Below are 17728 nucleotides of genomic sequence, written 5' to 3' on the forward strand. Positions count from 1 at the left end.
AGGATCTAAGATTTTGGGGTGAGTATATTCTCTTGCATGCTGTCTGATGGTTCTCCCAGCACTACTCTGAGCAGAGCCAACACCACAAGATCACAAACCCCCCCTGTAGGAGAGCAGGATTCTGCTATGGATTCATGACGTAGAAAAGGCCCTGTTTAAACTCCCGCACTTGTCCCATACTGTGTGCTGCTACAGATGGGTTTTCCCATTCCACGAGAGATGACAGATCCCAGCTACCAGGTAAGGATCTTCAGGTCTATCCACGAGGCTGGAAAGCAGAAAAGACTCTCATTAAATAGGGATTACGGCTCTGTCAGCCTGTTTAATTAGTCTGGTCTACTTGAAAAGCGGATGAGCGGCCGGTTATTTTCACAGCGTGTTTTCTGCTAGGCTGTGCTTTGCTGGTGCCGGGGAAATTCACTGGAACAACGTCTACAGTGCGGGTAGACACAGAGCGACCAGCGTGAGCCCTGGGACACTGAGGGGACATGTGAGAGCTGCGGGGACACGTAGAGCTGGGTACACTGAGGGGACATGTGGGAGACACGGGGACACTGAGGAGAAATGTGAGAGCCATGGGGACGCTGAAGGGACATACGAGAGCAACGGAGACCCTGAGGGGGACACCAAGGGGGGATGCACACACGAGCTGTGCAGACACCAAGGGGTGCACTGAGGGGACATGGTGGGGGAGCTCCAAGGGGGACTTCAACGGCAACACGGAGTGGTTGAGGGGCGCACGTGAAAGCAACGTAAGCATCAAAGAGAAGACTGAGGGAATTTGTGAGGGGGCTTTTAAGACGGCCCGGGGACGCTGAGGCAACATGAGCGCGTCACTGGGGGGCGGGACGGGGACGCGCTCGAACGAGGGCGGCCACAGCGCTGAGAAAAGCGGCGCTCCCGGCGCGGTGCAGCCGCTCAGCCCCGCCGTGCTCCTCCCGCCCCCCGCCCGAGCGCCGCCCTCCGAGGCCGGGCCTGGCCGAGCTCTGGCAGGTGGGGCCTGGCAGTAGGGGGTGGGCGGCTAGCGGGACGCAGGCGGGGAGCGAGCCGGCAGCATGGAGACGGCGGACAGCGTGGAGAAGGGGGACGGCGGGGAGAAGGCGGGCAACGGCCACGCGGAGGGCGCGGCGGCCGGCGGCGGAGGGCGGCTGCGGGGCTGCCGGGGCTTCCTGCGGCGCAACGCGCTGGTGCTGCTCACCGTGTCCGGGGTGGTGGCCGGCGTGGCGCTGGGGGCCGCGGTGCGCGGCGCGGCGCTCAGCCCGGCGCAGGTGGCCTACCTGGCCTTCCCCGGGGAGCTGCTGCTGCGCATGCTGCGCATGGTCATCCTGCCGCTGGTGGTCTGCAGCCTGGTGTCCGGGGCCGCCAGCCTGGACACGCGCTCGCTCGGCCGCCTGGGCGGCATCGCCATCGCCTACTTCCTAGGCACCACGCTTCTGGCCTCCGGCCTCGCCGTCGCTCTCGGCTTCATCATCCGACCCGGAGCCGGCGCCTCCGCCCTCAACGCGCCCGGCCTGGGGCTGCCGGGCGCCGTGCCGGCCACCAGCAAGAAGACGGTGGATTCCTTCCTCGACCTCGTCAGGTAGGGCCGCCCCGCTGCCTCCCGCCCTGGGAGGATGATGACAGAGCCGGCGGTGTTGCACGCTGCCGCGGGGGACAAACCTCCCCACCGCCTCCTTCCTGCTCCTCCCTCGCCTTTTGCCGGCTGCAGCGCTCTGTCCCCGCGGTGTCGGTTCCTGCGACTCGGGGGCTGCGATGCAGTGCGGGCTGTGGAAGGTGGCCGACGTGTGGGGAGCTGGATGGCTGTGGAGGAGGCAGGGTTAGGAGTGTAAGGCATCTGCGGTGTGCCAGCCCGGTGGGTAGGATCGTGCTCAGCAGAGAGTCAAACTAAGTGGGGGCTTTTTGCTTCGGAGCTTTGCTCTTTCAACTGAGAGACTTATTGGTGCATCTGGGTAAACTGATGTGACAACGAGGGTAGAAAGTCTTTCTAAAGAAGAAAAAAGTCTGTATTCAGAAGTCCAAGCTTATGCCCTTTTCACCCCATAGAGAAATAAGACCCACGGACCCATCCGGTCACCCATTGGCAGCTCTGTATTTCATATCCATACCCTACCTCTGTTACAGCTGAGCCTGACGATTCTCGACAGACCATGCTAAGAAGTGATAGCAGGACAGTGTGAGTAGGTGGCCTGGCTGCAAAGGTGACCTGGAGCAGATAAGCAGTGTAGGCAGGTGAATGTAAATGTCAAAAGGAGGAGTAAAAGCAATGGTGACAGCTAGGAAGAAGGTGACTGTGGCTGTCCCAGGTGTATCCTAATACAACTGCTGTAACTGGTAGCTCTTTTACCATCCTGCACAGAGTAGGGTAGGAAATGGGACAGGGATGCTCCAGTGACCCTCTGGGTGTGGTGAGTTTGCTTCTTGCTCTGGTCTGTAAATACAGATGGAGAAGTGTTCTGCTGGAGGTGGGGTTGCGCCCCAAAGGGACACTCAAAGTGATGAGACTTGGGTAAAGTGTTCAGGTTGTCCAGTGATTTCCTCTGAAAAGCTCAGGGCCAGGGGCCCTCCCCCAGTGCATGCATGGTGACCTTTGAATTCAGCTTTCTCTTGGAGCTTTAGGGATAGAGAGCCATCACCGTGCCATCAGCTCTAAAGCTTCTGTCTTAACACAAAGCTCTGATGGATCTGGGGATGGAATGAGCTGTGTGTCTTCTGGAAATAATACCTACCTCTCCCTTTAAATTCCTTCTTTCTTTTCTTTCTTTTTAACCTAATTGTTCTTGAAAAATGTGGGTAGTTTGGTTTGAGTGCTGATCTCGGTTCTTGCAGCCTTGTCTTCAGTTAAGGAGGCCTCAGCTCTGCAGGGCAGAGACGTTGCCGTCTGCACATGTGGATTGTGCAGCACCCTGCTCTTTGCTTTTCTGTTTTGCTTTTGTTCCTCAAGTTTCCTATCGGGCACAAGGAAACTGTTTTTGGTTGTGTCTGAGGCTCTCTGTGTCCTTTGAACCTTCACTGCTTTCAGATAAAAGACGGACTGACGGCACAGGTGGGCAATCTGAGTCCCACAGCCACACTGAAAACACGCTGGACTAAGTCTCAGCTGTGAGTAAGAGTTACCTTGGCTTCTGTAGAGGTGACACAGGTTGCCCTTTGCAGATGCTTTCTGCTTTCAGAAAGTTCAATAATGAACGACCAAAGCCATTGCTTTCCACTGTCACAGCGATGTCTGGAGGTCATTTGGATACTTGGCTGCTGCCGAGGTACTGGGGAGGGCACACCACCAGTCACCAGCTAACACATCGCACTTTATCAGAGGGCTGTGGAACAAGCAAGAGCAAATATTTTGCAAGAATCTGTACTGATTTGTCCACACTTCTGATGGGTACTTGTCAAGACTGCGTGTTTAAATAGGGTCAGAGTTTGGCTTTGGCTTCGATTTTTATTTGCTTATTCAATGAAATCAAACAGTTTTGGAGGAGCTTCTGGTTCTGTCGAAATTTCCAACAGCAGATGAGCCTGGCATTTCATCTTAGTGAGGTCAGTGTTTTGATGTAACTTCATACAAAGTCTCACTCATCAAAAAGGAACGTTTCAACAGACTATTTTACAACATTTTCAGTGGAAGAAAAGGTCTCAGACGGTGCCGTTCCTTGCCTTATTTTGGGATGAAAGCATGTTTTGAAACCATGGGATTGTCTTTGGGTTGGGAATTCTGTTTTTGTTTGTAACCTGACCCTAGCGGTAACGTTGTGAGAGGGATGGGTGTAGCATCATTTGCTTTTTATAGGTACGCGGAGGTCCAGATGCGTGCCTCCTGCAGTAATGTCAGTGTTTCTCAGGATGACAGATGAGTATGCAGCATTTGCTTTTTTACTGCTCCTTTTATTGCTCCTTCTTGCCCTTTCTGTCTCCCTGCCAGAGGTTACCAGCTGGGCTGCCAAAGGGAGTACCAACAGCGCTGTGAGCAAGCCCATGGATTACCTCCTAGTACCATCAGAGCCAGAGGGAAGGCACACAGGAACTTGAGCACAAGGAAAAGCAGCGGTTGTGTTCTGCTGGCTGGGCTGCAGAGCTGAGGGCCAGGATGGACTACAGGGAAGGTGGGCTCTTGTTCAGACACCAGTCACTCCAGTAGCGCTTGCTGCTTCAAATCATGGTTTATCAGTGACTCACCCAAAGCAGCATCTGCGAAGGCGGTCTCAGAGTATGCTCTGAAGTCCTGCTCTGGAAACAGAGCAAAACTGTACTGTTAGGAAAGGAGGGGGAGATGTCACCTTTGTAGTGATAACTAGAATTAAGTGGTGGCTGGGAGCAGCTCCAGTTACACAGAGACAGACTAACCACAGTACTGTAGCTGGATGGCTGAAACTCAGGGGTGCTTGTCCAGGACAAGCGTAGTACATCCACAAAGGTATGAAGAAAGCAGATGAGGAGAAAAAAAAATTATCATGTGGTAGTGAATGAAAATCCTGAGAAAGAAGGAAAAAGAGCCACTTAGTGGAGCAGTCCAGGCTGTGATGTGTTCTGGCAGATTTTCAGATGGCAGTGAAGTTACTGTCTGTGGGCACTAAAAAGGCTTCTTTGAAAAACAGGAGATAAAGCAGCTCAGAATATTTTCCTTATATTCACCTCATTTAGTCCAGACTTCCTCAGAAAAATGTTTTCCGACAGAAGACTTTTGGCCTTAAAAGTGGAACCTTTGTGTAAGAAGCAATAGAAGAGGAATGCATGTTATTGTAGGGTTTTGTTCTGCTTGCCTGGATTTCCCTTCGTGGTTTTGCTGCCAGAGCGAAGCTGTTTGCAGAGCTCTAGCAAAAGAAACATTTAGAAACAGTGGTTAATAATAATCCCTTATACATGCAACAAAGAAGTTCCTGTGCCAGCTTTACTCCACAAGGTAAGGAAGAGAGGAATTTGATTGTAACATCGAAGTTGATAAGGATGGAAGCTGCACTTGCACATTTGGGATGTGCTTTGTTGCAGAATGATAACCCCATTTGTCCTCTGTAAGAGCTCTGGCATGGCAAAATGTATCTGTCTTTAGCATTTATATGCTGCTCTTTACAGTAGCCAAACAAAATATGCAAATCCTGAAACTGCCGCAGCTGGTACTGTTGCTGTATGTGGTTCCTATTTTAAGTGGATTTGAGATGGTGCTTTCCTGTACTGGGCAGTGTGCAGGTACACGGAGATCTCGTTGTTCAGCCCAGCTGCTACTCCAGCCCGAGGATGCAGCTGTTTTCTATGACAGCTGTCTGGTGGTCTGTCTCTCTTTGTGGTTGTCTGCAGCTCAGAGAGGGGTGTGCAGTCTCCCTCTATCGTGTACCTCAGCATTAGGCTACGATGGCTGTTGGGTGTCTGTAGGTGGTGTGTAGTGCATTGGTGCAGCCGAGGTGCACACTGCCATGATGTCAAATCTTGCTACATTGCATCATTCTGCTGCACTCTTTGTGTCACAGCCCTGGGCTGCCTGATCCCAGACCCTGTGCAAGGTTCCTTAGCACACAGACTCAGGGTTGCTGTGTGGGTGTGCTCGTGCAATAGCACAAGTCTGCTTTGGAGAGCTGACCATATTCTTTAGCACGGGGCACGACGGTGGCAGGACTGTGAGAAACAAGCAGCAGTAGTCAGCAATCTCGTGATAGAACTATGCTGATTTCCAGTGTGAAACCTGAAGATTTGGTCTGTGCAAGAACACTGACTGGCAGATACCCGCGTTTAATTTGCATGCACAGTTACACACCCTATCTGCTTGCTGGTTAACCTGGCCAGGAGGGTGTTTGCACTTCCCCGTGCGACTCCTCAAACTCACCTGTGGCTGCTGACAATAGGGACAGAGGTCTGGTTTCCTGCGGTCCTTGAGCTTTGCTTGGCTGCACACACTTGGTGAAGCCTGCGGGCATAGACGAGCCCAGGCAGGTCAGCAGCCAGCTTTTGGCTCTCCCTGAAGCCAGCGGCATCCTGGCCTCTGTTTTTAGGCACTGGGGTGGTGTTCTTGAACAAACCCGTCTCAGGCAATGAAGCTGAAAACCTGCGGTCTGACTCACCCGTAATTAAGGCTTAATTTAATTTGCACACTAAGTGATCTTCGTGAGTGATGAGCATAGTCTGTGCAGGACTTGTGCCTCTGTGATAAGCTGTTTATTTGCTGATTGCCTTTTATGACCTGGAGCGCCTTCTTTGTTGAGCTTCAGGGTTTGAAACAAAGAGGAGCAAACTGTTTCTTTACACATCACTGTAAATGAGAAGTCAGGTGTGCTTAAATCTAGGCTGGACAGAACACACAATGCAAGGGAATCTTTGGGTCCTCCTGGGCTGCTGAACCAAAATCCAAATGTATGGCTTGATCAACTGTCAGAAATGCTTATTTCAGTTCTCAGAAACAAGTGCAGTGAGCAGTGCTCCAAGGATGGGGCAGAGTGACGGTGATACGCTCATGTTTGTATAGCACTGTGTGCTGCTCCGCGTTGGAAGAAGCAAGAACCTGCCCCTTGCTTTCATGTAGCGGGGTTGCTGGCATCACTCAGCGTGTGCCATAAGTATATGCTTGCTGTGCAGTCAGTGTTTAATTACTGGGGCCCGTGCCTGGCGTGCTGTGTAAATTGTGGGCTTTTTGGTTCCTCGGCCGCATGGAAGCCCTGGAGAAGCATATTGTTTAGGCTTTGGGGTTGCTTCTTGTGGTTTTGTTTTGTCGGGATGGAAATGCTGATTTTTTTAAAAAAGTAATTTGATTTCTGCTAGTTTTTCCATCTCTTTATTTTTTTGGTCATCTTTGCTCCTTCAAAAGCCAGACTGTTCTCATAGGGGAAAGCTGAAGGGCAGTGTTCTGATTGCTTTTTTTTCCTCTTGTTTTTTTATTTCCAACAACATATTTTCCTTTCCCTTTATTTTTCTTGGGGGGGATTAGCAGGACAGAGATTGAAGGGAACCTGAGCTTTCTTGGAGGCTGTTTTTATGCAGTGCGTGGAGCAAAGGGTGAGAAGAAGCTTCCCCAATTCTTTTTGCAACAGATGATAGGCTGTGGGTAAGCTCTTCTGTTTTCTTATCAGGAGGATTCACGTGACTCCTTATTGCACTCAGCTGGCAGTTCAGTTCCTACCCCCTGAATTCCTGCCCTTGCCACCTTGTCTCATCCGCCCAGAGGTGAGCTGCTTCCCTTCCCATTTTGCTTTCTGACCCAGCAAAACAAGATGCTGTTTGGCCAGGAGAACACATGCTCTTTACCCACTGCAGGGGGAGAAAGGAAGCGTAGCAGTAGAAAGAACTGGTGAACTATAAAATACAAGAAGCCAGCAACTTTTTTCCTTATGTGCCCCAGTTAATTATTTTTGTTTTTTCTGCCCGTGTTGCACCCAGTGTAAGCATTTGTCAGGTTGCACACTGTCCTCTGCACAGACCTGATGCTCTGTTTGTGTTTGTATGATGGCACTGCTGAATTCAGATGTTGCAGCTTTCCGTCTGAGCTGCCACTGCTTCCATCCATGCCATTTAACTGCTTCATTGCTTGCAGACGGCTCTGGCCCCTGTTCTGCTTTGGCCTGGTGTTCAGGGAGGCTGACCTTGTTGCGTTGAGGGCTTAAGCTGTTCTCTTAGTTGAATCGTGCTGATTGGATTGTCCTTTGTGGTCATGCTGTGGGCAAATGATAATCATGCGAGTAATGTTAAAAATCTGCCTGACCCTGGAGGCCGTAAGCTGTTGCTGCAGCTGGTGTGGCTAAGCCAGGTTGGGTAGCCACTGGTTGATGTGTTTAAATAGCATGGTGTCTGATTACCTCCGATTTCCAACCTAAACGGGGTTTGGAGACAAGTAGGGACTTCTTGTATGAGCAAGAGGAGATGTGGAGATCTCACAGTGCTGGAGAAGTGATGAGCTCCATGCTGCCAGACTGTACTTCACCAATGCCACTGTGCTTCTCTTCGCAAAAGGAGTTTTCTGAGTAAAGCAGCTCGAGGAATTCATTTTAGAAGCTCTACAAAAAAACATTTCATTCTCTTGTTTGTGTTTTACAGGAACCTGTTTCCTGCAAATCTTGTTGCTGCAGCTTTCCGAACGGTAAGGAATGCGTGTGAGTTTTGGATGTGTGAGGTACACTGCGGGCAGACCGAGTGACTTTTGCTATTAAAAAACCAAACCAAAATCATATAAAGATGGTGTAGAAAATATCAAAAGTCATACTACTTCTGGTGGCTGGGACTGTTAGAAGCACCTGACGTGGTAATACATAGCAATTCCACAGTGAATGGGGTGATTTTGAACAATACTCCTCAAAAAAAGGCATATTCATGGCCAGCGTTTTGTAGCTGCGCCAGAAATGTTCTGTAGGCTGTTCCACTTTGAGCTCTGCTTGGGACAGTGATGGCAACTCTCTGCTTTGCACCCAGTAGCTTACGCTATGCCGTGGCTCGCTGGCAGAGCCGTACGAGGCTGTGTTTTAATGTCTCTCTCACCATTTCTAATAGTGGAATAGTGCAAACACCACTTGCCTTCCACAGGAGGCAATGCAACAGCACGATGCGTGAGCAAGAACAGGGTAGAGGAAAGGGGAACCCCTTGGCTGCTGCCCAAACCTGGGAGATCAGTGGTCACAGGGCGCTTCTCTGTCCCCACACAGTGAAGGAACTTTATATGCCATCACTCTCCTTTCTTAAACAAAGCAGGTTCATTTTTTTCATGGTATGATCTCCAGCAGAAGTTCCTGATAATAACCTCCTTTTTGTGAAATGCTGGGTGATGCAGTTGCGTAATAATCTGATCAACAAACACTGAGGTGTTGTTTGTTTTCTTGCAGTATGCAACAGAGTATAAGATAGTGCTCAGAAACACTACCTCTGGAAATGTCACTCTGGAAAAGGTAAGGTCACTTCTTAGTGGTTTTTAGCCATAACATTTTACTACCTCACAATCTTAGCAAATACTTTTACTTGTCTGGAACTGAGACACAGCCACAAATCAGATGAGTTGCCTTCAGTCGCACAGGGAAGCAGTGATGGGTAAGAGAGTTGGACTCGACTGAGCTGGTGCTCAATATCTGATTTTTAGGCCATGTAGCCTGAAAATTAGATTCAGCCTCGCTTGATCTCAGTATTGATTAGTCCCTCTGCCTAGAATTTCCTAATAACTTTCTTTAGCCTTGAAATTAAGTAGCAATTAGGCTGACTGAATGTCACCTCACCTTTACACCTTACCCACCCTTAACAATTTGCAGACAATGATCTTTTTTTTCCCATTGAAGGCAAGGTAAGTTGAGAATTTTCTCTTGGTGCAGAAACTTCGTGTGTGTGATTTTGAATTAGTAACAAGTGGTCTGAAGGGATACGAGTTTTAGATAGAGCATCCAAAGTAAGCTGCTATTGCAGCGTGGTGAAAATTACACTGAATGGACAGGACAGGTGTTGCTGAGGCAGTGAGGATTGTGTTCTGTATGCACATATATATATATAGGTCTTGCAGCAGTCTGTTAATGGAATCTTTCCTGCAGCACAGGGCCATCAAGCATCTTTGTTATTGGCCAGAGCCAATATATTATAGATCCAGTAATAATTACATTCACCTTACAGACAGAGTGCTACAAAACTGACCCAGCATCTTGCCTGTAGTGTTTTACCTCACTCCAAATGGGCTTATGTAAGGTTTTGGGGAGACAGAGCTGTGATGGGAAATGACTTTTAAGGCTATTTTATATCTCTCAGATTCACTCTGACTGTGTGAGACACCAGATATACTGCTTTATTTATATCATGATTTGTAAGTCTAGGGCACGTCCTCTGTAGTGTTTGTATTTGTCATGTAGGGGTTCAGATGGGGCTTGCTCTCTGGTTCCACCAGTCTATGTAAAAGGCAATCTGTGCACATCCAGAGGGACTCTGGAGCCAGTCCATTGGTGCCGGATGTGCTGGCCTCATTACCTTCTCTCCACGCATGGTGTGTGAGCAGGCAGTGCAGAGCAGTGTGTTTCCAAACTCTGCTTTCAGCTCATGGGCTGAACTTCTCCCATTTCTGCAGCCAGGGTGGTAGGTGGCTTTGCTGGCACAACAAGAGCTGTGCAGGGGAAAATCAATCCTTGCTTAGAAGCCTATTATCGCATGGTGAGTAGTCTTACTGGGGAAAAAGGCAGCTGCATCTGCCCGGGTTCTGCCCATGCCTGTAAAATCATATTAACCCAGCTCTGCACGCACCCCCTCTGCCATGGGTATGTGGGAATGACTGCAGAGCAGCCATGTGACCCCCAAAAGCACACTTTCTCTTCTCATGCCATTAAACCCTCAGGCAGTACATGTCCATGCAGCCTTGTGCTGCTAAAGCTAATTCTGACATGAAAGGCTGTAACAACATGCACTTAGGCCAAGTGTGGTTGCTTACAGAGTGGAGTTATTGTTCGTTTAATCTGGAGCAAAGGAAAGGTGAATAAGACTCCTGTTCATCTTCAATGTCAACCGAAGATTAGGCAGAAGCTGTGCTCCTGCCAACCGAGCACAGACTGGGGCCAGCCATATCCATTGGGCACAGGCTCAGCTGTTGAGCATTTGTTAAATGCTTTGGAAAGTTGTAATTTTTCCTCAAGAGATAAGAATGTATTTTTTGGCAATTTAATAAAATGTGAGGTTTATTTATTTATTTATTTATTTATTTATTTCAGTTTCTTTCATTTTTTCATTTACCTGACTAGTTTGATGCAATACCACAAACGATGTTGTGACTTTCCCACGGGTGTCTGCCTGTGGTTATGATGTACATGTTATTTCCCCTATTACTTTTCCATAACTTTTTTTCATTTCTTGGAGCGGAACCGGATCTGAACTTCAGTTCCAGGTGCCCTCCTGTCTCCAGGGGAGAGTGGACTGAAAAAAGAAGCAGCATCTCAGTTCTGTTAGCTTCAGTACTGCTCTGACTGCCTTATTTATGGATAGATGAGAATTAAGTTTGGAAGGAAAGAGGATGGTTCTTGGATAATACATAGTTTAACTATCAGAGCCATAGAATTTGCGTTGCAGAGAAGCGAGATGGTGTTCCTGTCTAATGTTTCCTTTCATCAGCAGAGTATTTGATCAAAGAGGGGAAATGTTTACCCTTTTCCATACCAACAGTACATAACAAACTTTTCTATTGATTTTCCTTTTCTTTTTCTGTCTAATAGGCACTGCCTTCTGTTGCTGATGATATGAGTAGAAGGGCACGTAGATGTCTGCTAAGTCACATTCTTCTTGTTTTTTCACATGCTCCCTCATGTTTACCTAGCTTTTATGGCTACATCCTCTCACCGGGAGGCTGTGAGAGACACTGAGTTCCTCCTGTGGCTGTAGTACACAAACTACTGGTTGCTCTTCTTCCTCACATCACATGGCTACATTATCTTTTCAGCCACCTATTCCTGGGTTAGCTCGATGTCAGCAGTTGTTTCCTTAATGTGCATTTTGTTTTAAGATCTAAAAAAACAATCGAATCTTCAGAGGGATTCAAGGATCAGAAGAGGTCTGTCAGTCTTACTACCAGGACACATAATTCCAAGCAAACAATAGCGTGTTCTATAGTTTACCCAGCAACAAAGCTCTCATTAAAGCTGTTTTTGTTTGATGTCCACTATGCTGCTTGGTTTGGCAGCTCCTTTGGGGTGATGGACTCTTCTGTTAGAGTACAAAAGGGCTGTTCAGCATCTGCCAGTTTTAGAAGCTGGGATTGAGAGGATCTTCCGCTCAGGATTTACTGCTGGACTTTTTCCACATTTTGCTGCAAGGAGATGAAATTCCCTGAATGCAGTAGATTGCTCCTGAAAACTATGGCAGGTGGTGGGAAATACTGTGTGTTTCAAAGAAGTTGGCTCAAGAAGAAGAAAGCGATAGCACAACCTGAAGGTATCTTGGACACAATGACAGTGGATAAAGTGACCCAGAGTCCTTTCTCTTGTCACCAAGAACTCCTTGGTCCCCAGATTGAAAGAAATCAGCTTAAAGGGCTCATAAGTGTGAGAGCCTGGAGAAGAACAGTAGCAAAGATGGCAGTGCTGGATGGAGAGAGACATCTCTGAGGACAAGAGAGGACTAATCTCTGTGTTCTCGTTTTGGAGAGTGATGAGGTGAGGGAGTTTGAGATGGGTTGGCCAGTTCATGCACGGTAGGTCACTGTGAATGGTAAGATGTAAGGTGAGAAACCATGTCCTGGCTGTATCTGACTGGAGATTCTACTATTTCTCACCCTCCTCTAATTTTGAGACAAAATTTGGCAAGCCTTTGGCTTTGAAGAAAGTCAAGCAACCTATGCTTGTGGGAACTGAATGAGCCAGAAGAGCTCTGAACTGCTCTAATGAGGGAAATGGTGTTCCAAGCTGGGCACATGGAGCCCTAGCTCAGTCCTACTCTGTGTCCCTGTATGCCCTACACAGCTGGTGGGAAGCTGCCTGATCCTCTTGCAGATTCAGTGGCTATTTAGCCTTGTTCCTGAGACCAGAGCTTTGAGAAGCCCAAATGGTAGTGTGTTGCTAGGTTCCAGGCTCATGCTGCTGCATTTAATGAGCTGAGAAGAGCAGATCTCCAGCAGAAGGAATTTAGAGGGCAGAGATGCTTTGCAAAACGTTGGTGTCAGTGGTGTCATGAAATTTCCCACTCTGGGAACATCCCAGTCAGGATGCCTGGCACTTTCAGCAGCTTGAAACATTGTGTTTGTGTTCATAGCAGGGTTTGGATACTGATTATTTTTTTTTTAAACTTCTCAATGGGAACCAAAACAAAAAGACCATTCAGTGCTTTCTTCTTTTGTAAAAACATTATTTTTTTTTGAGGTGGAAAAAATTTGGACCTGTTATGGTGGCGTTTTATTCCTGGCTGGGGTTATATTAGGCTAATATCAAGTGAACCTGATATAGAACCAGTAAGGTTGGAAAAGACCACTAAGGTGGTTATATCTGACCCTAACCCATCCCCATCATGCCTGCTCAGCAGCAGTTTAACCCTCACACTGGTATGTTTTTGTGTGTAACTTATGTTTTATTCCCTTCCCTGCTGTTCCTTGTCTTCACCTGTCACTTAGAGACAGTCAAGTTCAGCAGTATATTTCCAGAGAAAGAATAATCTCAGGCACGTTACTCTGAGTTCTTTACTCAGTGTTCATTTTAAGCTTTTAGCAGAGAATGTGGTCTTCTTTCCTAGTGTTGAGTTAGTGTCTATTTTAACCAAAGTGCCAATGCTTGTCCATAAGCCTGATCTGTTTTAGGAACCCTTCCAAAAGCAACAGAAAATTGACAGGTAGAGTTTGTACTGCCAAGCTGGGGGGAAAAAGAGTGTTTGTCAAAGCTATTGTATTTTTATGAAACCATGAGAATGCTCGCTCAGTTCACAAGATACTGCTTTGCCAAACGAGTCCCAGTCCTTAAGAAGCAAGCTGTGAGGAGCAGCAGAGCAGACTCGAGTAGGCTAAATTTTACGGATAGGTGGATCCTCTTTGTTTATTCCCTTGCTTGTACCATATAGCTGTGTGATTTTGGAGAAGGAAAACACTATTTCTTCTGTTCTGTGTCTCCGTGGCTGACATAGATAGATGAATGAGCAGCTTTCCACACTTTCCTACCTTTCTCTGCCCTTTTTTCCCCCTCCTTCTCAGTTCTTAATGTTGACTGTTTTCTCTTGGTTTTCATCTTGGTGTGAATATTGCACCAAAGTAATGGAGCCAGCAGTTTTTTGAAAGCAGATTCCTGCTTTCGAAAAGGGAAATAATAAGGTATTTGGAGCCAGACCACTGAAAGCAGCTCTCGGGTACCATCTGTTCATGCAGCAGAATATCATAGTGCCTGCAACAAATGACAACTGGAATAAGCAGAGCTAGGAAGTCAGCACAGCCAATACCTGCCACCTGCACCCACAGTATCTCACAGACCCACCATCGTAGGGAAACTGAAGAAAGTTTCAGTCTTTTAACCATTGCCCCACTTTTACCCTCTATGTGTGTATATATTCTGGTACCTGTATTGTTTCACATCTGCAGTGGAACTTGTCCTGAGCAAAGCGTGAGGTTTTCTATTTGCCTCACTGAGAACACATGCATTGTATTAGAGTATAAGGGGAGGTTGTGGCAGGCCCTTTTCCTCTTCAGTAAATCCATGCCAGCTGGAACCAGGGAAGTTTGTACTAGGGCTAAATCCAGATCTTGTTTTGTTCCCTTCAACTGTGTAATGCATTTTCGTTCTGCAGTGCAGAGCTGTCTCGGGTAAAACGCTGTCCTTCCCAAAATAGGTTCTGCGTGTTGATTTTGGGTCAGCTAACAGAAACAAAACAAAGTGGCCCTTTTGTTGGGGTTTGTGCCAATCTCACACCTAACAAGCCTTCTTATTTAGCCTCTACAGATCCCCGTTGGTACTGAGATTGAAGGGATGAATATCCTGGGATTGGTGCTCTTTGCTCTGGTTTTAGGAGTGGCACTGAAAAAGCTTGGCCGGGAGGGAGAGGATCTCATTCGCTTCTTTAATTCGTTCAACGATGCAACTATGGTTTTGGTTACCTGGATTATGTGGTAAGTGTGGAACTGTATGTACATCAGTTATGCATAATTCAGGAATCTCACAGTTTATCCATCTCTCCAGCTTTTTCATATCAGATCCCTCACTACCACAACAGCAGAGGTTGTGCTGTTGCTCTGTAGGGTATTTTCTACTTGTTTCTGACCTGTAATTAAATAATCATGCCTAGCCAAAGTATCAGATAGCTGCTAAAAATTCTGTCCTGAACTCCATTTTTATTAATTAGAGTAAAGAAGACATTTTGTTTCAAAACAACATAAGCCTGTGGCTAGCTGGGGTTTTGGTGAATAAATGAGGTGTGAGCAAGGGAGGAATGTAGCCATGTAAAAGCCAGGGATGTGTGTGATTGAAGTGCATCTGCAGATGTGCAAGACGTGGTGCCAAACTACTTGTAGGTTCATGCCTTAATTCTTCTGTTGGTCAGATGGTTTCTTGTACTGACCCGAAACATACCCAACGAGATCAGAAGATAGCCCCACTCACTGTTAAGTACTTTGAGAAGATCTCTGCCAAATGCAGCAGTACAGAGTGCTATGTGTCCACTTGGATCACAGACTGACTGAGAATCTAAGTCTCTTTGCATAGAAGGGGAAGCAGCCTCACATTGGTCTCCATCCTGCTGAAACAGTAATGCTGGATATTGAGTGTCCATCATCGTTACCTGCGGATCTTTAAGTCTCTGTTCCTGTTCTAAGATTCTGTTTGCTCTTCTGGGTGAAGCAGGGACAAGAGATACTAGCAACCAACTGCTTGTTTCTTGCTTGTGCTTCTCTAAGGATGCTTCTCTCTTTCTCACTTCCAAGAGTAAGTCTTTACTAAGACTGTTTAATTTATTTTATTTTATTCCAGTAATTTTCCTCCCCCTGAGAAAGAAGCAGGAATGTTTTGAGGAAAAAACCAAACAAACTGATTTTGCACAGGCAGATCTGTGTTAATTGCTGTCCTACGGGTCTGAAAAATCGTAGTCTGAAAGTAGTTTACGTCTCCTACTCTTAAATGTAATTCCTTGGACAGTGAATACTGATAAGAGGCAGTTCTTGTATTCAGCTGATTATGGTGCTAATGCTTCAAGCCAATCAGTTGATATGTAATCCTTTACTTTGTGGATTACTGGGACCACAGCTTCCTCTCAACGCTGTAGTACACCATAGCCCTTACTACTTTCTTTCCTTAAGGCTCTTGTGTCTTTCTGATATTGATCCAAAATATGTCAAGCTGCATGTACTTCCCAAAGGATACTTTGGAATTGGTAAAATCATACCACCAAGAGGCGAGGCTGGTTGTGCTCTTTTGTAGTCCCATTCAACAGCCTTTCTTGTCCTTAGCAGCACTTTGGTCTTAACTGTCATCTTCTTCTTCAGCCTCCCTTTTCAAAGGGTAGGGTCTACCCACGCATCCAAGTTTAGTGTTAATGCTTGCAGACCTTGTGCAGGACTGGGGCTCAGACAGACCTGGCAGATCTGGCAGAGACTGAGTGAGTGAAGTTCAACAGGTCCTTACAGAGATTCAGCCAGTGGAAAACAGGGTAAGGATGCTCACATTGATCTGGGACACAGTGAGGTGCAGAACAGAGGAGTTACAGACCTGCTGAGGTAGAGGCAGGCTAAGAAGTAGTAGTTGAACTCAGCTCAGATATAGACTTTCTAAGTATGGCTTTGAAGGAAATGAAGTTGGACCTGGAGTGATTTCCATAGTTTGCTTAGTAGCTGTTGTGCTGCATATGCAAGAGCAGTTCCCAGCTGCACTGCTGGGACACAGGTGTGGCTGTGGCAAATGTGGCCCTTCCACCTGGAGCAGTTCCAAGCATTTCTGACAAAGGAAATGTCAAACAAATGCTGACGTCCTAAGACACTTCTAGATAGGAGAGGTGGAAAGGTGCATACGTGGCTGTTGACTTGAGGCAGGCACTGGAAGCCTGGTCACTGGGCTTAGTCTTGCAAATAGCCAAGTTACTTGCTTTCTTTGTCAAGTGCTTCAGCAGCCTTTAGCTGAGCTCTGCAGTATGGCTCACTATTATAGGCATAGCTTTTTCTTTCCTGCACAGAATGTCTTGGTAACCAGTATGCCCACTGCTTTAGTGACTTAACTTTGTACTTCTGCTGCTGGTCACAGACTGCATAATACCCCACTCTCCCACTCCTTTCTTTGCTCCAGCCACATGCTGCTTTTTCTTTTCTGACATCTGCATTCCCTTCAATAGCTACCTTAATTTTGGGTCTTTGACTGCCTTCCTCTGCAGTGCACTAAAAGACCACCTGAGAGTCTTGTTCCAGTAGTTTCAGCCAGCACTTCTACCTCTTGCCTGGTTTCCTTGCTTCATTTTCCCAGATGTCCCTTTGAGTGTCTGGGAGATTGTTTTTTCAGTTTGAATGCTTGTTTTTCACTAAGCAGATGTGTAAAAGAAGCCTTCTAAACTTGTATAATCTGAGTGTGTAGCAAGGTGCTGACCCTCAGTAGGAGTGGCGTATTCTTTAGAGGAGTGTTATCTCTAGAAGGGAGAACATGTTTTTCAAGGTTTTTTCTTCACACTTAATGACGGACCATATTTGTTTATGCAGGTACGTACCTATTGGTATTATGTTCCTTGTTGGGAGCAAGATTGTGGAAATGGAAGATATTGTGCTTCTGGTGACCAGTCTGGGAAAATACATCTTCGCCTCTATTCTGGGCCACTTCATCCATGGAGGGATCGTTCTGCCACTCATTTATTTTGCATCCACACGTCAAAATCCGTATCGTTTTCTCTTAGGACTTATCACACCATTTGCCACTGCTTTTGCCACTTGCTCCAGGTGGGTTTCTGTGCTTCTATGGGGAATATACACATCTGGGGATATGCATTGTAATTATCATTGTGAACTGCTTATACCTTAATGCCAGAACGTGTTTAGTTTTAGGTGAAAATAATGTTCCTGAAATTGCAAAAAGAGGCTTCTGAGCACAGGGAGTCTCACTGCTCTCAGCAGCCCGCTACTTGGGAAACACTTATAATTAGGTGTTGAAAACAATTCCTTAAGGTATTGGTAATGTGTAGCACGATGCTAAGTTTGAAATCTGGGAAGGAAAAGGTGAAAGCATTTGTCATAAGAAGATCTTTTGAGCTTTCAGTCTTAAGTGAAGCAAAATGCCAATAGCGAGGGACTTTGTCCTGAGAAGTTTAGTTATCCAAGTTCAGCAGAATCTGGAACAACTTTAGCCTGATTTTGTGGGAGCAAAGCGGGCTTATT

The 17728-nt window shown here is 46.9% G+C and overlaps 1 protein-coding gene across 4 annotated transcripts in view; it reads left to right on the top strand.

Annotated features, from left to right (window-relative positions):
• Window positions 1-333: 333 nt before the first annotated feature.
• SLC1A4 (solute carrier family 1 member 4) overlaps window positions 334-17728 on the top strand; it is a 29977-nt gene continuing 12582 nt past the window's right edge. The window contains exons 1-5 of one of the 4 annotated variants that reach the window (XM_072330988.1): window positions 334-1579; window positions 8008-8050; window positions 8787-8849; window positions 14319-14494; window positions 17060-17293. In XM_072330988.1, the coding sequence (XP_072187089.1) occupies window positions 1056-1579; window positions 8008-8050; window positions 8787-8849; window positions 14319-14494; window positions 17060-17293 (1040 nt within the window). In that variant the 5' untranslated portion in view covers window positions 334-1055. Of the gene's footprint in view, window positions 1580-3286; window positions 3535-3918; window positions 4098-8007; window positions 8051-8786; window positions 8850-14318; window positions 14495-17059; window positions 17294-17728 lie in introns of those variants that run through there. The other 3 variants (XM_072330989.1, XM_072330991.1, XM_072330990.1) reach the window with 3 other exon arrangements.

Source organism: Excalfactoria chinensis, chromosome 3 (assembly GCF_039878825.1).
Source record: "Excalfactoria chinensis isolate bCotChi1 chromosome 3, bCotChi1.hap2, whole genome shotgun sequence".
Lineage (NCBI taxonomy): Eukaryota > Metazoa > Chordata > Aves > Galliformes > Phasianidae > Excalfactoria > Excalfactoria chinensis.